The sequence below is a fragment of the Halichoerus grypus genome, chromosome 1 (genome assembly GCF_964656455.1).
Source record: "Halichoerus grypus chromosome 1, mHalGry1.hap1.1, whole genome shotgun sequence".
Taxonomy (NCBI): Eukaryota; Metazoa; Chordata; class Mammalia; order Carnivora; family Phocidae; genus Halichoerus; species Halichoerus grypus.
The window spans coordinates 112,034,265-112,052,494 of NC_135712.1; the positions used below are offsets into that span (position 1 = coordinate 112,034,265).

The window sequence follows — 18,230 nt, forward strand, 5'->3', positions numbered from 1 at the left end:
TCAAGAGTATTCTGAAGCTTTTTCTCAGAACAAATGGTTTCTTGGCAGGCATAGTTCTGAGCAATCTTATATTATTGCATCAAAATTTATAAAAGATCTTGGCATATTTATAGAATAGGATGAATGGCTATTGAACAACATATCATTTTAGGATTGACTTTGTAAGGTGGTGTGATATTTCATAGGTCAAATTAATCTCTTTAAAAAGAAATTTAAAGTTGAATGCCTCACACAACAATAATTTTCCATCCTTCTGGATCTTTGTACTCCTAGGAGTTTTGTAATAGTATATGTCTAGCCACAGTTTAAAATATTGCTTTAGGGGTATCTGGGTGGCTCAGTTAGTTGGGCATCTGCCTTGGGCTCAGGTCATGATCTCAGGGTCCTGGGATTGAGTCCCTCATTGGGCTCCCTGCTCAATGTGGAGTCTGCTTCTCTCTCTCACTCTGCCCCTTCCCCATGTTCATGCTCTCTCTCTCAAATAAATAAATAAAATCTTTAGAAAAATAAAATATTGCCTTATTTTTAAACTATATTTTTATGCATATTTTCAAACATTATCACTATAAAAGAGATACCTTAGAAAATGAAAGTGAAAGTTCTCTTGTGATTTTACTAGGCTCTTTCAAATACTTCTCCATCTTCAACTCAAATCCAATAAGCTTCTGGAATACCCTTAGATATCTCATAAAGGGTATGTTGAAAGAAAAATTTGTTGCCTTTAGCTGTGGATATTGGATTCTTATCATTGAAATGAAGCTGCCCTGCAAAATGCTGCAGGAAAGTTGTCTTCATTATTTGAAGAAAGGTGGCATTTCTGGACAAAGATGTGGGTGTGTGGTTCAGGCAGTGTCAGACCTGGCTAGAGGGGGAGTGACTACCTGCTCAAATGAGAAGACCTAAGAGGATCATCAAGACCCCATTTGGCCCCCAAATAACCTCATTAGCTGTCATGGTTCCTTCTGTTTTTCTTCTGTGCCTGAAATTTTCTTTGAGCAGTTCATATAAGTTAGTTGGCAAAAGCAGGTGAATACATGGGATGTTATTCTAGATATGAAGAACTCCCTTATTCCAGACTGGAAAACCAGTCTTGCTATGTTGTAGCAACACCGTTTTGAGATAGGAAAAATTCAGGGAGCCATTTCTGTGCTGTTGGTTAATTACTGTTTGGGGAATGAGAGCTTGGGACTGAGGAAGGGCTCAGAGCCTGTCCTGGGATCTCAGTGAGGGAGTAATTTAAAGGAGGGAGGAAGAGAGAGGTGCCCTTACAGTCAGAGGCTCCTGGGTGGGCAAGGCTGGGCAGGAAACCTTGGCAGTCCCTGGTCTGCCTGGCAGGAGGTCATATGGTATTATTGCACTGGGAAGGACTAAAGCAGACATCTCTCTTTGTTTTAGCTCAGTTCAGCTCAGGCAAGTGGCACTCCTAGCCAGCTAGCTGTTGACTTTGAGTTGACCAGAGATATATCAAAAATGTTTCTGGTGCAAGAATTCTTGGATACAAGGGATTTTAAATGAGAATATTTACATACTTACTATCCTGGTCCTTCTCTTTTTTGAAAAAATTCCTTGGAATTTGTGAACATTTCTAATTTCTAATTTAAAGCACTCAATTTAGAGACATAGTTCTTTATGGTTTACACACATGACTTTTGAACTTTGGGTCACACATAGCATTTCTTAGAAGTCAATGTTATCTGCTAGAGGTGGAGTATGGGAGTCTTGTGGAACTATCTATGGATTGAATGATACACGTCCAGCAAGATAACTTCACTCAGGTAACTTTGGTTGAGTTAGCTCTCCAATTCCCAACATGGGTATAATTTAAATAAAACGGGGAAAGATAATTTAGCTAAATTACATCTATTTTTTTATCATCACCAATACTGCTTGAGAATTCATGGGAATTTCTTTTTTTGCTCTTAAGTGTCTATTTAAATGATGTATTACTAAATTATTTTGAAGATGATTGCTTGACAAATTGTAGCAGCTGCACTGCTACCATCTAGTGGACAATTAATGCAATTAATCATTCTTTGGCTTGACAACTTCCAAACCACTGTGACTTCAAAGGATTCTTCTTTTGAATAGAACACTGTCATAGATATTTTAACATGTTTTGCTAGATATGGAATCCTATTTTCCTTGGATCCACATAGAAAACAATGAGCTCATATTTTAAAGTAAATAGAATAGTAAAGTAGATTTTAAATTAAGAGATGTTCCCAAATTGTAACTAAATACCTATTATTATATTTTAAAATTTGAACTTTGCATAATAGTCTCTGACATTAGCATGTTCAGTTATAATTCTGGGAAACTTCAAGTCATGGAGTAATTTTTGCCTCTTTTGTTTAAGGCCTAACACCCTTTTGTTTTACCTCCAATCTGCTTTGTATCACCCTCCTGTAACAGGTCCCCTTGTTAACACCCTTCTGACACCCTCTTGTTTGACCTCAGTCTGCTTTCCATCTTAGCTGGTTGATGTTTTAAAAACTCTGATTAGGTCATTTGCAACTGAATGTTTTCCGTGGCTTCCCATTGTTCTTAGACCCATGTTCCAAAACCTTAAGCTCTAAGCTCTGCTTAATAGTCCCTCCCACCTTCCTCAGTCCCTATACATGCTTTCTTCCCTCAACTGTCTAGGTTCCTTCCTCTCTGGCTTTCTTCCTACGGGTTCTGCATCAGGGCTTGGAAGGGGCACTCCCTTTATCCAGATAATTGTGACTTATTCTTCAGGTTCCAGCATTCCCTGAGAGAGCCTTCTCCCCCACATCAGGGAGGTAGACCTGGTGTATGTTCCTTTCATGTAATTTGTCTAGCACTTACTTGCTTAATGTAAATTAAATCATGACTTATTAAATAATTAGTGAAATAGCTAATTATTTATTTCATGTCTGTCTTCCCAAATGCCCTTTGAAGGCAGAACTGTCTTTCTTTTTCATTGCTCTGTCCCTAATTGCTTAGCAAAGTGTTTGGCATGTAGTAGACAGTTCATAAAATAAATGAGCTGAGATGAAAGCTAAAGCAAGATGGGGTCTTTTCACCTATACTACCATTTGCTAAATTTCCCCTTATATGTCTTCTTCCTCATAAGCCCCCATTAGAACCTGTACATCTCTGCACTCTGCCAGTGTTGGCAAATACCCTGAGGACTTTAACTCCTATATCGTTGATCCACATCATTACCTGTGGATGGCTTGCTTAGTCACTGATTCACATCATTTTCTTCCCCAAAGAAGTAGACAATCTGTCAGGTTTCTAATTATAATGATTCATTTTTATTATGATCAGTATTAAAAGATCCAAGTAGTTTAATAGACTAGTGGCTTAAAAGAAAGATTGGATCTAGAAAATATCCAGGCAGACAAAAATAAGAATTTAGGATAGAAAAGAAACTTTGACATAAGGCTGTCAGGATTCTCTACTAGTACAGATGTTTCAGGACGTATCTGGCGAGGTACTTGATGGCCAGCATTGTCTCCTCACAGGTGGGCTGAATCTGGGATTCAGGAAGGGCAAAGCCGTATCTGCCTTTGTCCCGGAGTTCAAAGGTAAAGGAATATTTGATTCCTTGGTCATAAGCCCAGTCATCAGAGCCCCCAGCAGCAGGATCTGAAATGTGCAAAGAGCAGAAAAAAAATGAACGAACCCCCAAAACACTAAATCCAGGAAGGAAATTAAAAAAAAGAAAAAAGCCAGCTTTCTTTTATAATTACAACTGTTGCATTGGGCAAAATATTATAGGTAGGCCAATTTTCTCTCTCTCTTTTTTTTAAAGATTTTATTTATTTATTTGACAGAGAGAGAGATACAGAGAGCAGGAACACAAGCAGGGGGAGTGGGAGAAGCAGGCTTCCTGCCGAGCAGGGAGCCTGATGTGGGGCTCGACCCCAGGACCCTGGGATCATGACCTGAGCCGAAGGCAGACGCTTAACGACTGAGCCACCCAGGCACCCAGTAGGCCAATTTTCTAGAAAACTGGATTATAAAAGGTATGGAGGGCAGTTTTAAAAAATCAGTCCAATCTTACCTCTAAGCCTAATTAGTGGCAATGATGTGTTTAATACCCCAGGAAGTATGTAATTTATAACATAACCTTCTCACTGTGCTTGTATGCTATGGTAAACTATATCATATGTAATTTGTTTACAAAATATAGATAATTTCTGGGGAAGGCTGCATGATGACTGGTGATAGGAGCGAACTCCAAACCCCAAGGAAACAGTGCTGATGAAATCAGAGCACCTTGAGGGCAGGGCTGGGCCTTTGTGTTTCCTCAGGGCCTAGCAGATGGTCTGGCGGAGGTTAGGCATTTGTTCAGTTCTTCAATCAGTAACAGTTACTATGTCCCTGCCTTGTAGATTTTCTATCTGTTAAGTCACTAGGTCATTTTTTCGTTCATTCATTCATTCATTCTTTCATCTATTTATTCAGTCAACGGTTGTACAGCCCTCACTGAGCAGTGGGCTGTGGGCTCTCCTCTGGAGATGCCGGAATAAAGGAAAGACGTGACTTCTGTCCTCCAAGGGTTTACAGTATAATGAAAAAAGAACCCTCACTGAACTAGTCTGCATAAAACATATAAGAACTTCACAGTATATGAATAGGTGGGCTACTTCTGCTAGAACCCCCTTAGGAAAACACTGTACCCCATATGATTCAGAGCAGGTTAAAAAAGGACAAGAGTATAGAAAACCATATTCTACATAAAACTTAAAAACAAAACCCAGGATTGGAGCCTCTCCAACTGCGTGGGAGGCCCTGTGATAACAGGACTGGGCCTTTTCCCTTGTATTTCTAGTCCTTTCAGATCCGGGGCAAAAAGAAATCATACAAAGGCAAAGGAAAATATAAGTAGAAATTTAAAATGGGGCCTGCATAATGTGCCTTCCCAGTGAAATTTAAACTCTGCAGCATCTGAGTGAAATCTGGGGCCTAGCCCCTACCTAACTCTCTTGCTGTGTGTCTCTTGCCACTTGGCTCGAGCACAGCGAGTGACTGGTCAGAGGGGCTGACATCTACCCTGGAAAGTGGCTTGAGCCTGAATTAGCCCTCGCACCTGCAGTCTGTTTAGTCAGGAAGACACTCCTTCTTACACTTTTCTTCAGCAATTGTCTTTCCAGGTAAAGCTTCTGGGTCATTATCCTGGGCAGTCATCGCCGATGCTGTGGGATGGGCTGGTTGGTGCTGGAGTGTGCTCTTTCCTTGTGCATCCTCTGTCATAACATCTAGCACCCCTATATTTAGTTTTCCTGCTGCCTTTCTGTGGATTCTTCGAAGACTGTGCTGGTTCCCCAACTTCCCTTTCTCCTTTTCTCTTGCCTTCTCTCCATCCGCCCTTCCTTTCTTTCCTAGTACCTAGTGAGGACCTGGCACATAGTGGTGGCTGCTCAATGGATGTTTACCGAGTGCAAGTGTTTTCTTGGGTTGGAGGGGATACTTTTTCTGAACAGAAAACTGATGACATGTCATATAAAAAATCCACTGTCAGGCAAAAGCCACATGCTTTAAATGATCTGAAAGGAAAGGCTCTGGGAACCATTTGTCGCCTTTTTAGGCGTGTGGTCTCGTTGCACAGTTCTGAAGCCAAGACTCACAGATTGTTGTAGCTCCTGGGCCATATGTGTACTTGGTGCCATGCAGGGTGGCAAGTTCTTTTACGGTAGCTTTCGCCAGGGCATTCTGCAAAAGAACCAGCAGTTCGTGAGTAAATAAGTAAAAGCACACACTGACAAACAAACATCTGTACCTTATTTTTAAGACATTGAAGAGGCGTAAGACACAGTTTGGGTTAGTTTTATTCCTGCTCAGTGCCCATCCAATTTTTCTCTCTAACCTGGTCATAGGATCCAAGCGATTCTTATGAAAATATGTCTTCCCTAAATGCCCTCTGCAAGCACTCACTCTGAGCTTCCCTCTGAATGTGTCATACTGTGGCAGCACCGTTTGCTGGCCTCTGAGTTCTCAGTGACTTTTTCTGTCTTTTATCTCCATGTCGTCAGGGTCCAGGCCAAGGCTTACCACTTAGTGGTTGTCCAGGAACTATTTGTTGGAACTCTGAAGATAATTAGCATCTTACCCTCTTATTTGAGAATTAGGTCTTTACATTCATTTTAAATAATTGTTGCAGTAAAGTATGGGTCCTAGCAATAACTTCTATTTTAGTCAGAGGACAATCTTTTACTTTCTCTTCTTTTTTATTTACATAGAACTTAGCGTGTCTTTTTTTCCCAGGTATTCTTCCTTAGGCTTGTCAAACATTTGTTATTTTAAATTTTAAAATCAAACATTTTGTTTTTTTACATTTTCTACTATTCTATGATTTGCTTAGTTTAGGCTAGAGAAACGAGGCTACAGCAAGCTGTAACTGTCCCAGATATCACATTCATTGACTTAGTAAAATGTCACTGTGTATTAGGAATTAGGTTATGTGTAAGGATTAGTTTGGCAAATCTATATTGTCTCTGGAGCTTGTAAGAGAAAAGCAGGAGACAAGGAGGTCTTTGTGGTTGAGGTTTTCTACCTAATACAGGTAAACAAAAATCAAATACATACAAAATAACCCCCAACAAAACAAAACAAAAACTACCTGGAAATGTGGCAGGTTATAAGTCAGGATAAGATAGAATTATATAAGCTGGGGCAGGAGTATTAAAAACTACACATATGAATGATTGGATACTCAATACAGTGTTTTGCCAACATAGAAATACTAAGGAATTGGCAGTTTCAGGGATGAGGGTGGTTCCAGCTTGGAAGATTTTTAGACTGAAGAATTAGACAACATCTACTCTATTTCAAAATGAAGAACATTTGAATTCCAGAATTTCAAAAAAGCGGCAAGTATTAGCTTATGTGTATTTTTTTCTTTAAGAAGCAGCTTCATTATCTCAAAAGACCCATTGCTTTTCTGCCTCCCTGACCCCCAACTCTTCAAGGGCAAGGGCTCTGTACCCCCAGCCCCCCTGTGCTGTAAACTTCCCAACATCCACTGACATACTGCATATTTAAATGAATTACTTGAAAAGTAAGGCCTGACTTGGCTGTCTTGGGAATACAGATTTGAAAATCTGATTGTTTACCACAGGAGAATTAGCCATAATTCATTCTGGTTATGAAATTAGCTATATTTCATACTTTGGCATCATAATTATGTCTTGTACATATGCTTGGAAAGCGATGAGGTTGGTGATGGAATCAAAATACTCCTAGTTTTACAAAGTAGCAACTTCCCTTAGTCCTTGTTCTAATATCAAAACCAGTTTAGTAGCGTCTTACGTTAAATTGACAAGGGCATGTCTACAAAACTTCAAAGTTCCAGTTCCCAAATTGTTAATGCTTCACTAACCAAGTGGTAAATTAGAAAATTTAAAAAATAATTATAAAATATAAGTCATGATATTGTGGTCCACTGAAAGGGTGTAATCAGTTTCTTTGAACTAATTTATTGTTCTCAGAGTTTTGGAACAGTAACTTGAAAATTTTAGGGTTTTACTTCCCTTTTTTTTTTCTCGTCTGGTAAACTAATATATGCTTTCTCTTACTGCATGGAATCTTTACTGTTGTGATCTAAATGTATAGTTCCTGTTGTTTAATCTTATTCTAACCAACCCACTAGAGCTAAGTCTTCTCTCTACCCTTTAATATAAGGCCTATTGCAGATGGAAATGAGAAAAATCAATTAACAATTGCATAGTGTGCAGAATAGATTTAAAACCATCTTGTGGAGATGTGAAACATGGTGAGGTGCTAATTTTTTTGGTAAGTAAATAGTACATTTTCTACTATTCTATAATTTGCTTAACTTGCCATTCATCTGAGGACATCTGTAGTTATTTTTCTGTAAGGCAGAACCTCCGATTCTAAAGAACTCTTGTTCCTTCCCTAGTTACCATTCAGAGGCTTTTCATCTGTTCTGGTTTCCCCACCTCCCCCTTTAAGCCTTGAATTATTACTTCTAGTTAGAAATACAATTCTAATAAGTTCTGGAGATCTAAGGTACAGCATCATGACTATGATTAGCAGTACTATACTATATACTTAAAGGTTGCTTTGAGAGTAGAGCTTTAATGTTCTCACAATAACAGAACAACAAAACAGCAATAACAACAAAATGATACTTATGTGAGGTAAAGGATGTGTTAACTAATGTGTTGAACATTTCCCTATATATATGTGCATCAAATCATCACATTGTACCCCTTAACCTCACACAGTGTTATATGTCAATTATATCTCAATAAAGCTGGGGAAAAAAAGATGATTCTGCAATATTAGTTCCAAACATGAGCAGTTACGAAGACTAGAAAAGATTTAAGACAAGAAGATCATTGAAGTTTTCTATTAAACTCCTGTGTCTGTTGACCTTCAAGTCTCTTAATGTGTTTATTGGTGTGACATAATATATGAGTTATCTGACAAAACTGAAGGGGCCTGCTTGTGATCTGTTATCTCTTTTGACTTATCAACTTACCATTTTAGTCTTAACTACCGTTAGGGCCACACAAAAATGTTCAGTTTGCCTTTCCTCAAAGTGATACCCAAGCGCTTTCTAAGACTTCCTAGGCATCTTCTGGCAGCAACTGTTCTGCCTTTGGTGCTGACCGCAATATTTAAGATTAATGTTAGTTTAAAAAGGATGTTAATATGTTGCTGTCACTGGTGCACATTGCAGGAACATTTAGTTTGTGTCAGTTTTTACTCTTCTTGTCCTCAGTTGCTCTATCCTCTTGATGTCTACCTCATCACTCATCTTCTGAGTGTCACCTCATCACCACATCTTTCAGTGCTTTCTCACCTTCTCTTGAAGTCCACTTCCTTTCTTGGCCTAAGGGTGTGAGCTAGCCCCTCCCTTCTCTTTCAGTCTGCATCACTTGCTGTGCATTCTGTGTTCCTTCTGAGCTAGGTTTCCCTGAACTTCTTCCCTATACACCTGTTCCTGCCTCTCCTTACCTCCCTCACTTTGGGTATCCTTCTCCCTTTGTTGGAATCCTCTTCTCGTCTTTGTTCACTTGGAGATTTACTGTTGTTCTTCCAGATTCAGGTTTCGTGTCACCTTCTTTGTGAAGCTGCCCCTAAATCTCTTGGGGAGCATCGATGTCCCCTCCTTTGTGAAGGCTAACACCACTCTCAGAGTTCCTGTCACTCTGTTCTGTAATCCATTGTTTTTGCATCTATTTGCCTCCCAGGTGAGCTCCTTGTGGGAAGGGATTCTTGGCTATTTATTTTGTATTCTCAACAGATTGTATAGCATCTAGCACATGGTTGGTTGATAGAGTCTTATCCTAGGACTGGGGCATTATAGATGGGCCTGATTTGGGTGGGTGTGCAGGATGCTGAGCTCTGCAAAGGCTGTGACATATGTGAGTGGCGATAGGGGATGTTTGTGGGGAAGGTGGTGGTGGTTGATGGGTTGCCACATTTACACAATGACTTCTGCTGTGCATTTTACTTATTTCCATTAATTTTTTAAAAATGAAGTCTGTGGCCCCTTTCTCTCTGCCCCTCTGAGGCCAAGAGACAAAAAAATCAGAATAGACATTAATTGACCAAAATATCATATTTTAAATTCCAATGATCTTAACAAAAATCCCTGGAATCAGTGTGGGTCTTTTCTTTTGAAGAGTTCAAATACTTTCACAAATGTTACTCATTTATCTTTCCAGCACTATCTGTCCACATTTCATCGGCATAGAATTTTCTCGCAGAATGGAATGCCACGTGGGGCAGCATGCTCAGTGGGAATGTTCCAACCAAACTGGGTGACTGACCCCAGCCAGGAATGGTAAAAGAGAGATAATTCCTGCATTTGCTAAAATGTTAGAGTGGTAACTCCTTTCCCTTGTACATTTCTGTAAAAAGGGACTAAGACAGCTGACGAAAGACCCGCAGAAGCAATAGCACATCAGAAAGCATGATCCACATCTTGAAACTCCAATTACAGACACTTTCTTTACAACCTGTCATTTGAGGGACATCTTACATCCTTGCTCAACGGGTTCAAAATAAGAACTAACATTTACATAAAACCTTAGACTTTACAAAGAGCTCTTGATAAGAGCTAGATATTTTTATCCCCATTTTACGGATAAAAGAACTGAAACTCAGAGAGGATAAAAGAACTTTCCCAAGGGCATGCAGCCCCATAAGTGGCTGACTTGAGCTAGGTTCTTCTTGCTTTAAATCCTGTGCTCTTTTTCACTTCTCCTTGTGGCCTTCGAATACTTCAAAAGAAGTGTTGCTGGAGCTGGTTTTACCAATTGTAAAGAACAGAAGGAAGCTAAATATAAATCAGCCTCAGAGAAAACTTTGCTTTCAGTCAAGGCCAAACATGGCCAGCCTTTATTAATCCTTAGATATGAGTTTCCTACCATGTCTTATGCATGTTCTCTTTTGTCACCTGTTTTCTTAAAAAGAGGCCTTGGTCATAGAGCAAAAGACAGAGAGAGTCTAAAATGTCACATCTAACTCAAAGCCCAAGAGACAAAAGACCAACTAGTGTAATGTTTCCCAGGCTCTGAGCTCCAGGGGGCTGGTAAGATGAATAAGGCGAGGGTGTTCTTTCCACTGACCTGCCTTCCCAGGTAACATGTGATCAGGAAGCCCCTGTCTCATGGCTGTGCTCATGGTCCTCATTGCAAGCCAGCGTCATAGGAGGTGGGGGGCTGCCTCTTCTAATCTTCCACTGGTCCATTATTACAGTACAAGAAAACAAAAATTCCAAACTGACTATGTGGTATAAGCCAGTTCGAAGAAATTTTCTCCAGAACTTTGTTTCTAACTTGAAGTTCTGAGTTTAATTATTCCTCTGGGTGAATACATGTGATAATGGAAGCATCAAAATGATCTTTAACTGCGGTTTCCTTCCTTCTGTTCTGTGATAATGGGTAACTTACACCAAGGGACCAATGAGGAATTTAACTTTTATAATTTTGATGCGAGAGGAGAAGCCTGCAAGGCCTACAAGCAGGCACTGAGGAGAAAGCCTTTGGGATTTGAAAAAACAAATATGTTTCTGAGAAAAACAGGAGGGTAAACAAGCATAGGCTCTGGTTGCAAAGCCTGAGATTAGAGAAAGGCAAGGAGTTAGGGAAAGGCTTGGCTTGGGAGAGCAGGGCCTGCCCATCTTGGCAGAGCCCATGGGGAGTGTGGGAATGCTTTCACGGATGTAAAGCAATTTTTTTCTTTGGCTGATCTGCATGCATATTTTTAGGCTCTTTAAAATTCAAGGAGAATGTGAAACGTGAGTCAGCTGAAGTTGCAAAGTCTAGAGCATTTTTATGTGTGCGTGTGTGTGGAGGTGGTACTTCTTCCAAATAAATATTAAAAATATTAAAAATAAATGCTATATAATGGGAATGTACTGGATCTCTTGCATGTCAGATTTGTAGAACATTGTAAACTATTTGTGAGGAGGGTGAAAGCCAGGGGCCTTTAGCCAGGAATGTGACTCTGCTCTTATCTTAGCTTAAAGCAGGGTTTCTCAACCTTGGCACTCTTGACATGTGGGCTGGAGAATTCTTTGTCGTGGGGGCTGTCCTGTGCATTGTAGAATGTTTATCAGCATCCTCTGGCCTCTACCCACTAACTAGATGCCTATAGTACTCCCACAGTTACAACAACCAAAAATGTCTCTCTAACATTGCCAAATGTCTCCTAGGTGTAGGGGAGAGGGCAAAATGAGTTTGAAAGAAATGAGGTAAAAGACATAATTAGGGTAAACATGAGTGTATTTTGGAGAAAGAATTAAAAAGGAAGACAACTCATTTCGAAGGTGCTCTGAATGCCTATCTTCTTTGCTGATGATAGTGCAAGTGTCTCTTAAACACTGCTGTTAGGTCAATGCTGCTAAAATACCCTCTACTAGCAGGGTTGCCAGACTTCGCCAAAAATACAGCATACCTAGTTAAATGTAAATTTCAGATAAACAGTGAATACTTTTTCAGTATAAGTCTGCAATATTTGGAAAATAGTTACACTAAATATTATTTATTGTTTATCTGAAATTCACATCTAACTGGGAGTCCTATATTTGCAATCCCATTTACCAGGTTTCTGGCTCCAGGGCCTGCTATGACACAGGACTCATTGTGACATTTAAGTCTCTCGGTAATCTCATTACCTCACTTCCACTCTTTCTTCACAAGGAACACTGGAAACAGGCTATTTTTCAATCCTATTGTTGGACATTTGTTGGCTCTTTTCTCTGCCTAAAATGCACTCTTCTGTCCTCTGTTGCCCAAATCCTGCCCATCCTTCAAGGCCCAGAATAAATGAGGTTTCTTCTTTCTATAACCTTCACTGACTAGCCTCGTTACATATTACCATTTTCCTGCCCTAAATTCCTACCACTGTGCTTAGTTTGAAACTCTAAATTCTGTACTTCTCTTCTATGGTTTCTGATATCTGAGTCTTATCATTTCAAGAAGATCCTATCTTAATAGCAAAAACCATGGTTTATGCTGAGCACTTAATAGGTACTCAGTGAAATTTCTGGTAATTGTCTGATGAGCTGTGTTCTGACCAGGCCTCTGTAGGAGAATTTTAACAGGCCAAGAAGTCTCTTAAAATGTATAGTGATAAATCAACAACCAGTTTCTCTAATTAAATAAATTCTGCAGTTGCCATCTGATTTTTTTTAATATTATAAGTGAAATTTAAAAATTCGGAGAAAATACCTGTCGTGGCTATTTTGTGCCTCAGGTCCTATCTACCTTAGCTGCTGGTAGCCTGCTTGACAGCGGGCCTATGGCCTTGTTATTCTTGTTATTAGGCAGGGACATGGGGACAGCTGTGATTGGGTGTGCACATGGCCCTGCAATTATCCACCTTCTAATCACAACGTTTCTTCCCTCTGATTTTTATGTTTCTCTCTAATCATGGTCTTGCTTTATGCTCACATGCTTGGGTGGAGCAGTGGATTTCTATCTTGGTGGCTCATTAACTCAAATTTTAATTAAGAGGTAGGGAGGTGCCACTGGACTGGAAGGTGTTAGGTTTTAGAAATGGATTCTTATCTTTTGGTCAAGTTTAAAAATTTTTCAGAAAGACTGTCATCTTTCTCCTGGTTAGTGAATATATGGCCATGAAAGCATAGGGCCAGAATCATGAAGACTGGCTACTACCTGAGAAGTTAGGCATCTCAGCTGACCAGAGCAAATCCTTAGCAATGTCCAGGGACAGAGGTAGTAAGGTATCTGTGGGATGAAAGACTATTTGATGAATGTTCTGCAAAACGGCTACATGGGGTACCAGCATAGAACATGGCCACACAAATATGTGTGGGTGTCTTTGGAAATTGGGGCAGTCTAGGAAATTCTTCAGGATCCAATAGGTCTGGGCCCAAGGCTGCCTGTATTACTGTGTTGGCTTAGCCAAGCCTTCATTGTTTCAGCTGGAAAATGAGAAAGGAGAACCAGAGAAATTCCAAGATTTCCAGCTGTAAAGTTCTGTGCTTCTAATGTAGAAATGTGGTGTGAGTGGAATGCATATCAGCTTCCAATTTGGTCAGTCTGGGGAATGGGTCAAGATACTTAGTTGACCAGTTATTATTCTGCATTCTTGCTTTTGGACTTAGAAATGGTATTATGATAATAATAATAATTATTATTATTAACAGTGCCACATAGGCCTTTTTTGGGGCAAGGCAGACCAAAGATTTGGACCTTCTTCCATGCTCAATAAATGTGAAGATATGGATAGGTTTGGGAACCTTTTCAATTAAGTTGCCTTAATAAGAGGAGACTTACTCTGACCATCAAGAGGTCATATAATTCAATATTTCATTATCCCTCAGAATTTTGAAAATGTAAAGTATATTCTTTTTGTGGGCCTTAAAACTTCCTGTGAAGATAGTGATAGCTTCATACTGAAGAAGTCAACACTGAGGAACTAGAAGGCGTATGAAGCCTTGGAAACTCACAGCATACTTTGTATTCTTTCTTTAAATAATACAGTATGTGTAAAAGCAGTTAGCAAACTGAAAAGCATTATTTTTGTAAGGTATTTTTATGATCTTTCATACTTTTTACTGATCTGCTGTAGATATATTTTTTGGTAGCTTTCTTTATAATCCATGCTATTACTTCTTCTGTTCTTTAACTTCATTGGTCTTTTGCATTCTCATCTCTGCCTTTCTTCCCACTAAAGGTTGTCTCATGATATGAATAATTTCAGGCAATCTACATGTAAGATCTTTCAGAAATGAAGCCACATATATTTTTATCATGACTCAGATATCAAAGATTGCTATGTATGTCCTAAATTTGGTCTGAGAATGCTAATAGAAGTACAGAATCATTTCCTTCAGTTTAGAGTCTTAGTCTCCTTGAAGCATTTTTTTTTTTTTTTTGCTGCAAATATAATCTTACAAGTTTTGTAAGTGTAAAGATAAATAAGAATCATATCTACATCTATGCACTGAATTCTGGGTAAGACAAAGCCCACTTAGCATTACTTTAAGAAATTCTGAGTTATCCATAATGTGGTATGCCAAGAATGCATCTTATAAATCTTTTCTTACCTTTAGTTTTCTACAGCAGGGTCACATTTTTCTAGTTGAAAATTCATGTAGAAGCATTAGATTTGGATGGAACATTTATCATGCCTAGATCAAGACTTTTACTTTTTTTTCTTAATATTCTCATTACAAATAAAAACCATGAAAAGCCAATATTTTTCTTTATGAGAGACTCAAATTCTCTTTTGGATATATATATATATGTATATATATGCTCATTAACACTACAGTTATGAATTGTTCCAGCAAAATGTGCTTAGGAAGTAAGTGAATTGGAATTATGCAAAATAAAAAGATTGAAAGGATCTCTAGTTATTCAAAAGATTTAAGTTGCTTTGGGGTGCTGAACTAAATTCAGATTCCCAATGAATCGACTAATCAAATTAATATTCACCTTAGATTTCACTAGTGGGATTTAAATATTTCTTTTAAGATGTTAAGCAAAAGCTTAATCATAGGAAAAAATTATTGGAAATTAAAGTAACTTTAAATCAATTAATGTGATATAAGTGCAATTAAATTTTGCAGTTTAGCCACCTATCTTATCATGCTTGGAAAGGATAAGAAGTAGCAGGTACTTCTTGAATTTATTAGTTTTGTGAATACAAAATTAAACATCCAAGATAAGATTATTTTATGGTTTGTGCTTTTGTTGAGAATAGATTATGAATATTTTATTGTGATATAATTCTCTTTATTCCACTTCTTTGTTAATTAGAATTAACTTATTCCCCAAATAGGAAAAGGTATTGAAACTTTGTGAAGCAGCTCATTTCCAGAGAACACTTTGTTTTTCTGTTAGCTTTTGTCTTTTAGAATTTGTGTTTTAAACTAGTTATATTAAGCAAACTGTATATATTATTGTTACACTTAATATGGTTTATAATCTTAGTTTTAATATTTTACTTATTAACTCATTAGTGCTTAGTTATTATGGCTTTGTCTTTTTCTTTTCTGATGTGGTACAATTTAAACACATTCACATGAATAAAGCAAACAACATAGCTCCACCTTCTCTCCTCTGGGACTGAAATCTGGGATTGAAATGAGGAGCTGACCACACCCATCTCTGGGATGGCTGGACTGTGAGCACCCACTGGGAACATTTAACAGATGGAGCATAATTGGAAAACTGAAATAGTTAAAGGTTCCAACTAATGATGTTTTCCTTTGTTTTTTTGGCTCTGGATAAGGAAAATGGGAAGCAATAGCATTTTTTTTTTTTTTTTAAATGAGAAGGACCTGGCTAACTATTAGATATCAATTTTCTAAGAGGCTGAGTTATTTTTCTGTTTTGCTCTTCACAAAATATTTATAGCATTACACATTTTATTTGGTCTCTGAAAGACTGAAAGTATAAAACAACAATTTCCAGTTGTTAAAGTTATTGGGTCTTCAAATTTATGCATTTAGGTAAGCCAAATATCTATGTCATTGTCTAAGTGGGACACCTTTTTTTTTTTTTTTTTTTTTTTGGCATAACTCAAATGCTTTAAATCTTACACTTGTTCTTTTAGATCACTGATCCCAACTTCTGGCAGCCAGATGTATCATAAGTTAGGAAAAAAAAATATTGTTTGAAGGGTTCAAACCTACTGATTTAAAAAAATTATGATTGATATGTAGTATTTGTTAATTTGAATGTCATAAAACTCTTATTTTATTTAACTTTTCATGTGATTATATCATGATTCTCTAATAAGATTGGTAGTATTTTTAGTCATGGATACTTAAATTTTTTTGCATTGTATCTAGTAAGGACCCATTCATATAATTTGTTCATTGATTGCTTTATTTCTGTGTCTCACCTAATCAAATAGTGAAATAAGCAATTTTAGGATCTTATCACTTAACCCAGTATCAACCAAATGGGCCAAATTCCTAATGACATCTGCCATGCTTCTGCCTATGTCAAATCCAGCTCAAAGCAACTTGACAAAAATGACTTTCTAATTGTGTGTGAGATGAAGCTACTTTGTTGATTATCCCAGATGCATCTGAAATCATCATGTGAGTTAGTATTGTGGTGAAGCAGGAATAAGTGTACCTATTGTCATTTTGAAGATTAGTGACTAAACCAGTTTAACATGTTGGGAACGGTTTCTTGTGTCAAAATCCTATCTCTTTTAAAAAGCTAATTTATCTAGCCAATTCCAGATTCCTTGTAAGTCTGTAGTAAGTTTTTTTTTGCTTCTACTATCAAAAATTAATAATGGAATCTTTAGAAATTGTTCTTATAATTTTTTCTCAGAAATAGGATTTAAAAATTCTCACCAGTGAAATACCATATTTACTACCATGACTACTTACCAACTCAGCATTGTTCTTTGTGAGTTTATAATCATAGGAGTAAGGGTAGAGCATCATTTGGGAGTATGAGTGGATTGTCAGATATGCTTTGATGGAAGAGAGGTTGCTGCGGATGAAATTAGCCAGAGCCTTTGTCTCTCTTTCGGATTCTGCAGCAGGTCCACAGTAAGTTTCATCACAGGGGTTTTGAGAAGCTCCCATTTCTAGAAAAACAGGTTGTTAATGGAATGGTCACCTACTGAAGTTATCACAAGGCATGTTTCAAACTTTCAAATTAGAAAGTGAAAAATAAGCTGTTTTCACAGAAGTCCTTATGATAATGTATGTATATATTATAAAGCATGCATGCATTTAGTCACAAGATTAGGGTGGTATGTTTTTAAGCTAATGGGATAAAAGTCATCAGTGTGTCCCTGTGTAGTAATATACAATGAGATCAATATAGTGTAAAAACGATTAATAAGTAGGGGACAAACTAATATCCGTGAGAAATTTCCTTATTATTGTAATCATTTTCTGAGAGTTGAATCACAAAATTAGAATTATATCACCATTTCATTTAAATAATTGTTTAATGACTGTGTCCTCTGGATTATACATTTTGAAGTAGGAGGATTATGTCTGGATCGCTCAGTCTTGTGTGTCTAGCATCTAACACAGCTGAGAGCACAATAGAGCACACAATACATTTTTTTGAGTGAATAAATAAACTGTTTATGGTCTGTGCTTTCAGAAAGTTAGAATTCTAAAATATAAAACTTTACATTTTTTCTTGTTTTGGACACTGTTGTGTTTTCCTGTGTTATTTTTCCTCCTGTGCTTTTCAACAGATGCTTGCAAAATGGTCAGCCAGATACTTACTGCACCAACCAGCATCAAAATTTCTATTGGGGTCTGTGCCAGTGCAGGTAGTTCCAGCCTGGGTGGAGCGGGTCTTTCTCCACATTCGGTTCTGAAAGTGGATTATGTGGTTAGGCCAAGTATAAAAGAAAGTGGGTTGGTTTTAATTTCATCAACCTCTCTCAATATTGGTTCATATACCTTGGTCCAGGTGTAGATGTAGCCATCGATATTGAGCACAGGCAAGACATAAAAGTCTAACTTGTTGAGAAGTTCTGTCATGTGGATCTCATGTCCATAGGTGCGAATAGCCTATGTATGAATTAGGAAGAGAATGTCATGGAAAAATAGAATGCGTGATGCTACTTAAATTTACATAAACTGGTTGAATATTGACTTTGGTAATGAAAGCCATGTCCCCTATTGAGGTAGACATTATTAATATTTAAAAGGCAGTTAGCAAAATATTACCCATAGTTTTGGTTAAAATAGTTGTTTTTAATTCTTCTCTGTTTCCAGGATATTCTATTATATCCATATATAACTCACATAATTATTTATT

The 18,230-nt window shown here is 37.8% G+C and overlaps 1 protein-coding gene across 1 annotated transcript in view; it reads right to left on the reverse strand.

Annotated features, from left to right (window-relative positions):
* Positions 1-3,424: 3,424 nt before the first annotated feature.
* CPB1 (carboxypeptidase B1) overlaps positions 3,425-18,230 on the reverse strand; it is a 34,054-nt gene continuing 19,248 nt past the window's right edge. The window contains exons 7-11 of the mRNA XM_036115631.2: positions 17,870-17,980; positions 17,690-17,780; positions 16,829-17,031; positions 5,598-5,682; positions 3,425-3,612 (exon numbers count right to left, since the gene is read on the reverse strand). Coding sequence (XP_035971524.1) covers positions 3,425-3,612; positions 5,598-5,682; positions 16,829-17,031; positions 17,690-17,780; positions 17,870-17,980 — 678 coding nt within the window. The remainder of the gene's footprint in view (positions 3,613-5,597; positions 5,683-16,828; positions 17,032-17,689; positions 17,781-17,869; positions 17,981-18,230) is intronic.